The 12,545-nt window shown below is 45.0% G+C and overlaps 1 protein-coding gene across 1 annotated transcript; it reads left to right on the top strand.

Annotated features, from left to right (window-relative positions):
• The first annotated feature begins 7,358 nt into the window (after window positions 1–7,358).
• On the top strand, window positions 7,359–11,299 carry RPL26L1 (ribosomal protein L26 like 1). The gene is made up of 4 exons (XM_072146171.1): window positions 7,359–7,503; window positions 8,014–8,186; window positions 9,317–9,457; window positions 11,136–11,299. The coding sequence occupies exons 2-4, from the start codon at window positions 8,019–8,021 to the stop codon at window positions 11,262–11,264; spliced, it is 438 nt and encodes a 145-aa protein (XP_072002272.1). The 5' UTR covers window positions 7,359–7,503; window positions 8,014–8,018; the 3' UTR covers window positions 11,265–11,299.
• The last annotated feature ends 1,246 nt before the right edge of the window (window positions 11,300–12,545 follow it).

The following is a 12,545-nucleotide window of genomic DNA, read 5'->3' as shown; positions in this document are numbered from 1 at the left end:
ATCTTGGGACTTGTAGTTTCCAGTGGCGGCCATCTTGGTGAGAACTTTAGAGAGGCCATAAAATTTTGTGAATCATAAAATCTAATTATTTAAGCTCCATTTTGTGACTAATGACATTAAGTTTTGTTACATTCATTTATTTATAGCATTATGGGATCTTTGTATCAGACGTTCATATTCCCGGAATACCCCTTTAAGTCTAAGATATGCTATACTTTTTAACCAAATGGATGTGTGCACTGATCTGTTAAAGAGCTGTATGCCGGCTACTTAGTAAAGTGAGCCAGAATGAATTTCCACCTGGTTGCACCTGACAGAGGTTTCAGCTAAAATCCGGCAGTGATTATACACTCACCGGCCACTTTATTAGGTACACCTGTCCAACTGCTCGTTAACACTTAATTTCTAATCAGCCAATCACATGGCGGCAACTCAGTGCATTTAGGCATGTAGACATGGTCAAGACAATCTCCTGCAGTTCAAACCGAGCATCAGTATGGGGAAGAAAGGTGATTTGAGTGCCTTTGAACGTGGCGTGGTTGTTGGTGCCAGAAGGGCTGGTCTGAGTATTTCAGAAACTGAAACTGTTTCCAGAGAATGGTCCGAAAAAGAAAAAACATCCAGTGAGCGGCAGTTCTGTGGGTGGAAATGCCTTGTTGATGCCAGAGGTCTGAGATGATTCCAGCTTTATGACATGGTGCATTATCCTGCTGAAAGTAGCCATAAGATGTTGGGTACATTGTGCTCATAAAGGGATGGACATGGTCAGCAACAATACTCAGGTAGGCTGTGGCGTTGCAACGATGCTCAATTGGTACCAAGGGGCCCAAAGAGTGCCAAGAAAATATTCCCCACACCATGACACCACCACCACCAGCCTGAACCATTGATACAAGGCAGGATGGATCCATGCTTTCATGTTGTTGACGTCAAATTCTGACCCTACCATCCGAATGTCGCAGCAGAAATCGAGACTCATCAGACCAGGCAACGTTTTTCCAATCTTCTACTGTCCAATTTCGATGAGCTTGTGCAAATTGTAGCCTCAGTTTCCTGTTCTTAGCTGAAAGGAGTGGCACCCGGTGTGGTCTTCTGCTGCTGTAGCCCATCTGCCTCAAAGTTCGACATACTGTGCGTTCAGAGATGCTCTTCTGCCTACCTTGGTTGTAACGGGTGGTGATTTGAGTCACTGTTGCCTTTCTATCAGCTCGAACCAATCTGCCCATTCTCCTCTGACCTCTGGCATCAACAAGGCATTTCCGCCCACAGAACTGCTGCTCACTGGATGTTTTTTCTTTTTCGGACCATTCTCTGTAAACCCTAGAGATGGTTGTGCGTGAAAATCCTAGTAGATCAGCAGTTTCTGAAATACTCAGACCAGCCCTTCTGGTACCAACAACCATGCCACGTTCAAAGGCACTCAAATCACCTTTCTTCTCCATACTGATGCTCGGTTTGAACTGCAGGAGATTGTCTTGACCATGTCTACATGCCTAAATGCACTGAGTTCCCGCCATGTGATTGGCTGATTAGAAATGAAGTGTTAACGAGCAGTTGGACAGGTGTACCTAATAAAGTGGCCGGTGAGTGTATATAGTGATTGTTGGGGGCTATATGTAGTGATTTCTGGAGGACTGAATAAAGTGATTGCTGGGGGGCTGTATACAGTGATTGCTGGGAGGCTGTATACAGTGATTGCTGGGGGAGCTGTATACAGTTATTGATGGGAGGCTGTATACAGTGATTGCGGGGGGACCTGTATATAGTGATTGCTGGGAGCTGTATAAAGTGATTGCTGGGGGCTGTATATAGTTATTGCTGGGGGAGCTGTATACAGTGAATTACTGGGCTGTTTACATTGATTGCTGGGGGGGGCTATATATAGTGATTGCTGGGGGAGTTGTATATAGTGATTTTTGGGGGCAGTTTATAGTGATGGTGGGGCTGTATAAAGTGATTGCTGGGGGCAGTTTATAGTGATTACTGGGGGCTGTACATAGTGATTGCTGGGGGCTGAATATAGTGATTTCTGGGGAAGCTGTAAACAGTGATTGCTGGGGGACCTGTATACAGTGATTGCTGGGGGAGCTGTATATAGTGATTGTTGGGGGAGCTGTATATAGTGTTTGCTGGGGAGCTGTATATATTGATTGCTGGGGAGCTGTATATAGTGGTTGCTATTGGAGCTGTATATAGTGATTGCTGGGGGAGCTGTGTATAGTGATTGTTTGGGGCTATATATAGTGATTTCTGGAAGACTGTATAAAGTGATTGCTGGGGGGCTGTATACAGTGATTGCTGGGAGGCTGTATACAATGATTGCTGGGGGAGCTGTATACAGTTATTGATGGGAGGCTGTATACAGTGATTGCTGGGGAGCTGTATACAGTGATTGCTGGGGGAGTTGTATACAGTTATTGATGAGAAGCTGTATACAATGATTGCTGGGGGATCTGTGTACAGTGATTGCTGGGGGAGCTGTATACAGTGATTGCTGTGGAGCTGTATAAAGTGATTGCTGGGGGCTGTATACAATGATTGCTGTGGAGCTGTATATAGTGATTGCTGGGGGAGCTGTATATAGTGATTACTGGGGCTGTTTACATTGATTGCTGGGGAGCTGTATATAGTGATTGCTGGGGGAGCTGTATATAGTGGTTGCTGGAGGAGCTGTATTTAGAGGTTGGTGGAGGATCTGTATATAGTGGTTGTTGGGGGCTATATATAGTGATTTCTGGAGAACTGTATAAAGTGATTGCTGGGGGGGCTGTATACAGTGATTGCTGGGAGGCTGAATACAGTGATTGCTGGGGGAGCTGTATACAGTTATTGATGGGAGGCTGTATACAGTGATTGCTGGGGGAGCTTTATGCAGTGATTGTTGGGGGCTATATATAGTAATTTCTGAAGGACTGTATAAAATTATTGCTGGGGGGCTGTATACAGGGATTGCTGAGAGGCTGTATACAGTGATTGCTGGGGAGCTGTATAAAGTGATTGCTGGGGGCTGTATACAGTGATTGCTGGGGGGGCTGTATATAGTGATTGCTGGGATAGCTGTATATAGTGGTTGCTGGGGGAGCTGTATATAGAGTTTGGTGGGGGATCTGTATATAGTGGTTGCTGGGGGGCTGTATACAGTGATTGCAGGGCTCTGTATATAGTGATTACTGGGGAGGCTGTAAATAGTTATTGCTGGGGAGCAGTATATATTGATTGCTATAAATTGTCCTTGCTGGCTACCTCTAAAAAGTTGTACTGCATTAGGCAATCATACAATGACACATTGTGCCTACATGTGAATTTTAAAAAACCATAGGGACTGCTTGTGCTGCTGTGTACACAAGGATATAATGGGGTTACCTACCTAGAACAGTCCATAGCTAGAGATGGACCTGATGTTCCTGTTAGGGGTTTTGGCAGTATAACCGGAAATATTGCTGGATTGGCAGCTGATCAGCTATTATGGCAAATTGACAGCCCTAGCTTGTAGCCTGGTTGCGCGGCCGATCCAAACATGAAGTTGGGTCTGCTCATCTCTACCCATAAAGAAGGGCAAGCTGTCTGTGCCTCTACAACATAGAATCTAGTATTAATATTACCTGTAATATTGCATTGAGTGTGACACATCTCTCAAATAACAAATAACATAGCTACTTTGCATCTTCTTTTGTTTAGGTAATTCAGATGTTACCTTCCTTTATTACCCAGATAAAAAGATGTCTTCTTTTCAAGGATCGCCTGATGCCCTTGGATGAGAACTGAAGCAGGAGAATAGCAGATCTGCAAGCACAATCCTTAAAAGTCCTGTGTTCTCCTTCTCCATGGACCCACAAGCAATGGGGCAGATTTACTTACCTCGCACATTCGCGATCCAGCGGCGCGTTCTCTGCTCCGGATTCGGGTCCGAACGGGATTTAAGAAGGTAGTTCTTCCGCCGTCCACCAGGTGGCGCTGCTGCGCTGAAAGTCATCTCATCGCGCCGGAATGCACCACCTCGGACCAGGTGAAGGTAAGCGGTCCCCAAGCGACACTTTTTCGGTTTTTAAATGCGGCGGTGTTTCCAAATACGTCGGGTTTTCGTTCGGCCACGCCCCCCGATTTCCGTCGCGCGCATGCCGGCGCCTATGCGCCACAATCCGATCGCGTGCGCCACAATCCCGGGGCAATTCAGGTACAATCGGCGCAAATCGGAAATATTCGGGTAACACATCGGGAAAATGCGAATCGGGCCCTTAGTAAATGACCCCCAATGTGTTCCAGGGCAACCAGAAAGTATCCTCCTCAGAACAACCTTCAGTGAATATGGTGCCATGTTACCACTCCTCTTACTCTCAGCAGTTTTCACAACACTTGGATACTTATGGCCCACAGTTGATATGAATAAAGATGACGACTTTGAACAGCAATGTGAAGTATAATAAATTTCAGCACCGATCCTCTGGTTTTTATTGGAAACAATCAGCACGTTTGCCTGACTGACAATATTTTTGCCCCCTCCCCATACTTCAGTTGCCATCCTAGGTCATTATGCCACATCAGATATAGGTGCTTCATAAATTCATGCTCCTATATATAGTTCCCTGGAGAGAATTATAGCGTGTACAGCACCCCCAATTTATTATATATACTGCATCCGCTGTACTGATTACATACAGCACCCCCTCATTCATTTATTAAGGGTGTGTTCATATAACTTACAGCGCAAAAGGCATTAGGAATTTTTATGTAGCCCAGCACATGCCCCCCAGTGGATAGTCTCCAGCACCTGCCCCCCAGTATATAGATATGGTGGCGGCCCGGCACTGAGCTTGGTTCTAGCGCTGCATTTTTTGTACTGAAGTGGATTGCGGTGCTGTACAATTATTCATATTGCAGATGTATATTTTAATTTTGAAAAAAATTTAATATTCTCCCTTTTAGATCCAAAAAGGTTCATTTAAATATTATATGTATATAAAGATCATTTTAAATGTTGTAACTGTGTATTAGAGTAGACAGAGGTCGCACTAACATTTTTCCAGAAATAATACAGGCAGTCCCTGGGTTATGTACAAGATAGGGTCCATAGGTTTGTTCTTAAGTTGAATTTTTATGTAAGTCGAAACTGTATATTTTATAATTGTAGTTCCAGACAAAAAAAAATTTGCCCCAGTGACAATTGGAGATTCATTATTTTTTGCTGTAATTGGACCAAGGATTATCAATAAATCTTAATTACAGACGCCTTACAGCTGATCATTGCAGTCTGGGACTATTGTAAAGCACCAGAGAGCTTCACCAGGGGTCACAGTAGGCAGGGGGGGCCGTCTGTAACTAGGGGTCGTTCCGCCCCTCTCCATAGGAATACACAGCGCATGGTGCCGTATTCCGTCGAAAGATAGGACATGTCTGCAAAAGTTTGCACCGAACCGCTCCCGTACGGCGCCGTGAGGCCATAGAAGTGTATGGGGGATGTATATACGTCCCCCATACGTTTGTGTGAATGTAGCCTAAGGGTGATGCCACACATGGCGTTTTCGGTCCGTTTTTAGTTAGTTTTTTCCCAATTATCTTAATAAACAGGTTGTAAGCAGCCAAATGCATGGTAAACTGCCAAAAACGGACTAAAAACGGATGTTTAAAAACGGACCAAAAACGCCATGTGTGACATCACCCTTAGGCTGGTGCCACAAGTGATGCTTTGTCTGTGTTTGCAAACGCAGACAAAGCCGCATCCACCGGGGCGGTCCGCGGCCCGATCGCATCAGCTTTTCTATGGAAACGGCTGTGATCTGGAACGAGCCGGTGTTTTGCATTAAAGAAACGCTGATACGATCGGGCCGCGCCACCCTCTCCCCCCAGTAGGTGCGGCTTTGTGCGGGTACGTGTGTCATCACCCTAACAGCTTAATCCAGCCTACAGCATTGTTTGTAGGTGCATGCACTGTCATGGGGACAAGCAGCTCTCAAGCAACTCTGAGGGCGCGTTCACACGCTGCGTTTTGGTCGCGTTTTCATTGCGTTTGAATTACAACAGCTGATGAGAGGTAATTTGCCTAATTACATTACCGTTTACGTTTGTTAATGCAATGTTAACGCATGCGTTAACAAAACGCATGCGTCAACGCGTTCTTAACACGTGCGTTAACATCGCGTTTACGATGCATTTTGTAAATTGAAATGTTAACAGTGATATAATTAGGCAAATCACCTCTCCTCAGCTGTTGTATATGCGTTTCAAACGCGATGAAAACACAGGTCAAAACGCAACGTGTGAATGCGCCCTGAGCGCCTTCGGGGACTGCATAAGGTCATTTGACCACAGATCAGCGTTTTATAGGCCGCGGTCACACGTACCGCTAAGCATCCGTCATAACGCAACGCTAGCGCACAGGGGGAGGTCCTCGCCCCGAACGCACATGCGTTTCCAGGGAAACGCATGCGATTGTTAAGCCGACCGCATGCGGTTCTCTGGAAACGCATGTGCGTTCGGGCCGAGGACCTCCCCCTGTGCGCTAGCGTCGCGTTATGAACGGACGTCTAGCGGTACGTGTGACCGCGGCCTCACAAAGCAGCTGAGCTGCAGGAGTGAATGGACCGCAGCATGCAGCTCATCAGGGACCATGATTGTCACTGTGGATTTTTAAATACTGTTACATTAAAGAAGGAATTGTCTACATTTTAGCTGGACCTGGAACCATTTTTTGCATTGTATCTGCCCGAACAGGGTGGCCCGATCCTTTCCTGACATTTTGATGTGGTTGGAGGTGAGCTGGACTATGTATTATTGCTGTGGTGAAAATAGCCCGATGCAGATTTATATGAATCAGACTTTGTTTGAAGAGTAAATCTGCCTGTACAAGCATCATTGCGACCTCTATGAGTAGGTGTAATTATTTCTTTCACCATCTTACACAACTGACTTCTCACTGTTTGTTAAAAAAAGAGTTAAAAAATGTGAATCTCACATCTGGGTGGAGGTATTTCATCCTATTCTGCTCAAGAAAATCCAAGCACTGTGACTTTGGTAATCGTCTTATATTTGTTATCCATGGCCTCCTTCCTTCAAAAATAAATGTTCAGAATTATGCTAATGAGTCTGAGGTGTTCTGGGGGGTTTCACTGTTACAATGAGCAGAATCTGCCAAAGTTTCCTTAGGTACTGTATAAAACTTCTAATAACATATATAATAATAATAATATATATGAACACTTGAATTCTTTTATTTCTTTCATACTATCAATATGTTACACTCTAACACCTGGACATTCGGTTTATGTAATAAGTGGCCTCAAAAAGAAGTGGTCCAACTTCTACTAACTCCATCTAGGTCTTGAGATAGGTAATCTGCCCTGTAAAATCTGTGCGCGCTGTGCACTGGTGCCGCTAGGGGTCGCTACATCCCGGCCTCTCTTCCGCGGATGCTTTCCCACTTCTCGCGAGACTTCGATAGTCGACTAATGTGAGAGGAAGTTGCTCCTATTTCTCTTTTCCGGCGGCCATAGTGGACTGTGCAGCTGGGTAAGAGCTCTGCACAGCGATGTGAATTGTAATCCGGCGTCATCCTCTCCCGCGGCGCGCCTGCTGTGCCCCGTTACAGTGTCCCCGTGTAGCGGAGTCTCCTCGGGCCTTCTGATGGAAGTTATTTGTGGTGTTGTGTGTATTACGGGGGAGTTCGGGTGAATGGACTAGTCCGCCGGTGCGTGTAGTTACATGGCTCGTGTTTGGTAATAAATGTGGTGCCTCCACCTCTCCATGCACGTTATGGTTTGTTCCCCGGGGTGTACTGTGCGGACAAGCGCTGGGTGACGGGAGAGAATAAAGATGGCGGGGCACTACATGGAGCTGCGCTGTGGTGCAGTCCATAGGATTGTATTAGTCATAGTGTGGTATAACATGGGCTCAGCCTGACTGCTGTGGAGCACATTGGCTGTACGTCATGTATACCAGGCCAGTATACGTGTAGGGTGCAGGAGGTATAGCAATGACTCTCCATGCTTCTGACAGGCTATGTGTCTCTTGTCTCCACAGTCACCATGAAGTTCAGTCCGTTTGTAACCTCGGACCGCAGCAAGAACCGTAAAAGGCACTTCAATGCCCCCTCTCATGTGCGCAGGAAGATCATGTCCTCTCCCCTGTCCAAGGAGCTGAGGCAGAAGTACAATGTCCGCTCTATGCCCATCCGCAAGGACGATGAAGTCCAGGTAAGTGGCTCTCATTTGCTGCTTCTGTCATACTGACTACCTGTTACATGCTGCTTGTTGGGTTATATTAGGTTGCCAGTTCGGAACTGTGGGTCCGGTCTTCACCGTATCATGGGTTTTCACTAATCAGTGTTTCTGGGTTATATTGGGACCTGTATGTAGTCTGGAGGCAGCTCATTGGTGAATGTTACAGCCCACTGATCTAACATTAATGACTTCTACTATATCATCCAGTATAATCTGTGTGCTGTCAGTGAATAGAAACCTATTAGCTACAGCCAAACTAGAGGCTATTCTGTTCATAGGTTTCCTATAGATGGATACATTTGACTTGTGTCAATACTTTTCCATAAATTGAGTAGGCAAATACAGCTCTGCCAAATCCCCTTGTGGAATACAATTTGAGCCAGCGCCTCTTGCAGGCATAACATGTCTTTAATATAGTAGAATATTAGGATTATACAGCATCAGTTGTACAGGATATAATTTCAACCTCCCCCTATATAAAGGTACTATATGACCTCAGTTGACGGAACATTCTCCATTTAAGGAAAGTTGACCATGGTTTTACAGCTATGTGAGAATTTGGTTAGTACTTCCTACTATGTGAGAATTTGGTTAGTACTTCCTACTATGTGAGAATTTGGCTAGTACTTCCTACTATGATGCTGCAGAGTCCTTAACTGTCTATTTTATCTGGTTTAATTTCTGCTCACTGTTCTGATCCCTCTCTCCACCTGAGACTTTCCCTTTAATACCTGTGTATGAAGGGCTTGCTATGGGGAGAGAAAGGCATCTAATGCGGAGCAGTGTCAGTCAAGTGACTAGACACTTCATTTACAGATGGAACACTAATTCATGTTTTTCCTATTCTATGCTTGTCAGGCTGTGTTCACATTTGAAACGCAATCCAGATGGAACGGGGAAGGGCCCAGCCCGATCACATATGCCTATTATATGCAAAACACCGGATGCTCAGTACTGATCGCATGCGTTTCTGTTGAAATGCATATGCGATCAGGCTGAGCCCCCTCCCCATGCCACGTGGATATTTTGAACCGCAATTCTGAACGAATGCAGAAAGATCTTATGCATTGAAACTGCATTTTAACACTTTCAAACTTTTGCAGGTGGTTCGTGGACATTACAAGGGCCAGCAAATTGGTAAAGTTGTCCAGGTATACAGAAAGAAATATGTGATCTACATTGAACGTGTGCAGCGTGAGAAGGCCAACGGCACCACTGTTCATGTTGGTATTCACCCCAGCAAGGTGGGTATAGTTCATTTACATTGTGCTGTGATTTAAGCTCTAATTTGGGTGGTTTTTATGATTATGGGCTTGGACTGCATTAGGAATTTTCTTAATACTCTAGTGGCAACTTCTTGGTTGTTGTTTTTTATGAACATTTTCCTCATCTTTAGGGATTAATAATAATGATCTTGTTGTGTGGTGTTGTACGGTTCTCTGGGACTGCTGAAGATGGCCAAGTGGTCACTATCTGGATGCTATGTCAGGGCTGAGTATTGTTCCATTCAGGTGTGGACTACATTCTCTGGATCACCAAGGGTTGACTTTTCACCTTTTTTCCTATGTTGTAGGGGGTTAACTTGATAGTGGCCACTACCCTTGGCAGTTTAATGTGTGCACCAGTGGTGCAGATTACAAATCCGTCATTAAAGGGGTTGTCCGAGGGCATTAAAAAAACAATGTACTTGCCTCCGCGGTCCCGCCCAGGCTCTAGCGCTGCAATCTCTCCGGTTTGTGTCCCCTGTAAACAGGGGCATGGATGCTGCTCTCCCCTTAGCTTCCTTGTTCCTATTTGGCACAGACAATGACCAAAGAGATCACAGCGATGGACGCCAGGAGGAAAGTACATGTTTTGGTTTTTTACCTGCCTACCCAAGGGTTTTTTAAATACCTTTTGGACAACAGATTGCCAAATCTTCCCTAAGAGGAGTAAAAAAAAAAAAAAAAAAAAATCTTGCTGCTTCAGCATCCACTTATTGGGTACTAGGATTGCTACACATTGGGGCCTTCACCGATTAGGTTTAATAGAACATCATTGTGCTTTAAAATGCAGCCTTAAATGTCTTAAAATTCAAAGACATTGAGGGAGATGTTTTAAAGGGGTTTTCCCACAAACTAAAGTTAGGACCTAACTTGCTGATAAGTGGGGGTTTCGGTGCTCATTGAGGGGTCAGGCGGCGCTTTTCGTCAGCTCCATAGAGATTAATGGAGCAGAACGGTCGTGCAGGGCCGTCTGCCTGATTAGTCCGATGGACCCCTTGTTTTTGAGATCTTTAGGGGGCTCAGCACTGAGACCCCCACTGATCAGCAAGTAAGTCCCTATCCACGGGATAAAGTTGCTCTTAAATGTTGTCGGCAAAGCTATTGACATTAAGGGTTTGATCTTTGCTCCCCGGTGCCGGCAAAATGCAGTGAGCAGGTTAACACCCGCCAAGGCTAGTTCAGTACACAAACATAATTTCCAGGTTTGCTCAGAACTACTGAGTTATACTTTGCACCTACTATCAGCTAGTTAGACTGTTTTCAAGCAGTTTACCAACTAGTTTTGAGTGAACTAGTCTGGCTGTATTCTGCTACAGGGCACCCTCACATGTAGAGCGAGATGTCTGGGTCTGTCTACATGAGAAATTCTCTGCCACATTTATTGAGGGATTTATACCATTTAACAGTGGGGTGAATTCTCAGAAAGGGGCATCTGTCCTCATATACCAGAAAGTAAAATATGTATGTGATTATGAGAAGCCAATTCCAAACAGTGTCTGCTCTTCCTGCATGCAATGTCGGGGATAAATGGCTGCTGCAAGCAAAACGTTAATTCCTTTAGCTAGAACAGCTGCCCTTAGTGTACAGTGTGAAAATATACAGTCTGAAAATGCTCATGTGAAACTATAATACTAACTAGTTGCATTCTCTCATTTAGGTGGTGATCACCAGACTAAAGCTCGACAAAGATCGCAAGAAGATCTTGGAACGCAAGGCCAAGTCTCGCCAGGTTGGCAAAGAGAAGGGCAAATACAAGGAAGAAAGCATTGAGAAAATGCAGGAGTAACTTTATCAATAAAAGAACTGTTCAGTTTCTACAAAGTGTGGCTCCCTTTATTGGTTACTTTTTAGTGGACTTTTCCAATTTATGTTCTTGTGTAATTTCATCCAGTAATAATGGGCTTATTCTATTCAATCCTCTTTTTTGATCTTAAACTATTATAGTGATTCAGATGCATGCAGTCTCGTCAAATTTCAGTCACATGTGCCACTTGCATTGTGTTTCTAAGCGCAATGTAAATGGCATGTGTGACTGCACCCTTAAAGGGGTTGTCCGAGTTTAAAAAAAAATATATATATATGTGTGTGGCTGGGAGCGGGCTGCCTAAAATAATAAAGACGTACTTACCTTCCGGTGCCGTCCGGTATCCAGCGCTGCTGTCGCTCCAGTCCAGGCACCATGTAAACAAACATGGCCGCCGGAGCAGCGCTGCATTCAGCTTCCGGTCGGACGTGGCCGGGTACGCCTATACACAGCATTGTGTATGGGGGCCGGAAGGTTGTCGTGTCCGGCCGGAAGCTGAATGCAGCGCTGCTCCGGCAGCCATGTTTGTTTACATGGTGCCCGGACCGGAGCGACGGCAGCGCTGGATACGGGAGGGCACCGGAAGGTAAGTACGGCTTTGTTTTAGGCAGCCCGCTCCCGGCCACATATTTTTTTTTTTTTCTAAACTCGGACAACCCCTTTAACCAATCAAGGGTACATCCAGCTTAATACTTAAAGGAAACCTATCCCATGAAAAAGTAGGTGTAAGCTGCAAATACAGAGTACCAGCTCAGGGTACTGGAGGTTATTTTCGTTAATGTCATTAACGGCTGTATCGCTGTTTAAACACTTTTTTTATCTTTATATCTGAAGCAGCTTTGGCGCACCGTGTGCGTGATGTCACTGGCTCTCCAGCACTTCCTATGTTGTGCGCTTGGTGCGTCGAAGCTGCTTCAGATATAAAGATTAAAAAAAGTTTAAACCGCGATACAGCTTTTAATGACATTAACGAAAATAAGCTCGAGCTGGTACTCGGTATTTGCAGCTTACACCTACTATTTCATACGGTAGGTTTCCTTTAAGGGTCACTTACAACTGCAGGTGAATCTGTGTGGTAGGTAGTTTTCCTAAGACAGGTAGCTGTCTCCTAAATTCACAGTGCATGATACCAGCGGATGGGTAAGCGCCTGCTTGATGCATTGTGTGGCTACTCTAGTATGCAAGATAAAACATTGAAAAAATGTCCAAATCTTAAATGTTAGAGAATGTTAGCGCCTATATTAGAATCCACCTCTGCCTATG

The sequence above is a fragment of the Engystomops pustulosus genome, chromosome 4 (assembly GCF_040894005.1).
Source record: "Engystomops pustulosus chromosome 4, aEngPut4.maternal, whole genome shotgun sequence".
Classification (NCBI taxonomy): domain Eukaryota; kingdom Metazoa; phylum Chordata; class Amphibia; order Anura; family Leptodactylidae; genus Engystomops; species Engystomops pustulosus.
This window is presented reverse-complemented; position numbering and strand designations above follow the sequence as displayed.

Bases quoted from the DNA above. Each gene is read 5' to 3' on its own strand.
- RPL26L1 (XM_072146171.1), top strand. From the start codon at position 8,019: ATGAAGTTCAGTCCGTTTGTAACCTCGGACCGCAGCAAGAACCGTAAA. The intron at 8,187-9,316 runs GTAAGTGGCTCT...AAACTTTTGCAG, and splicing joins GCAAGGACGATGAAGTCCAG to GTGGTTCGTGGACATTACAA. The intron at 9,458-11,135 runs GTGGGTATAGTT...TCTCTCATTTAG, and splicing joins TTGGTATTCACCCCAGCAAG to GTGGTGATCACCAGACTAAA.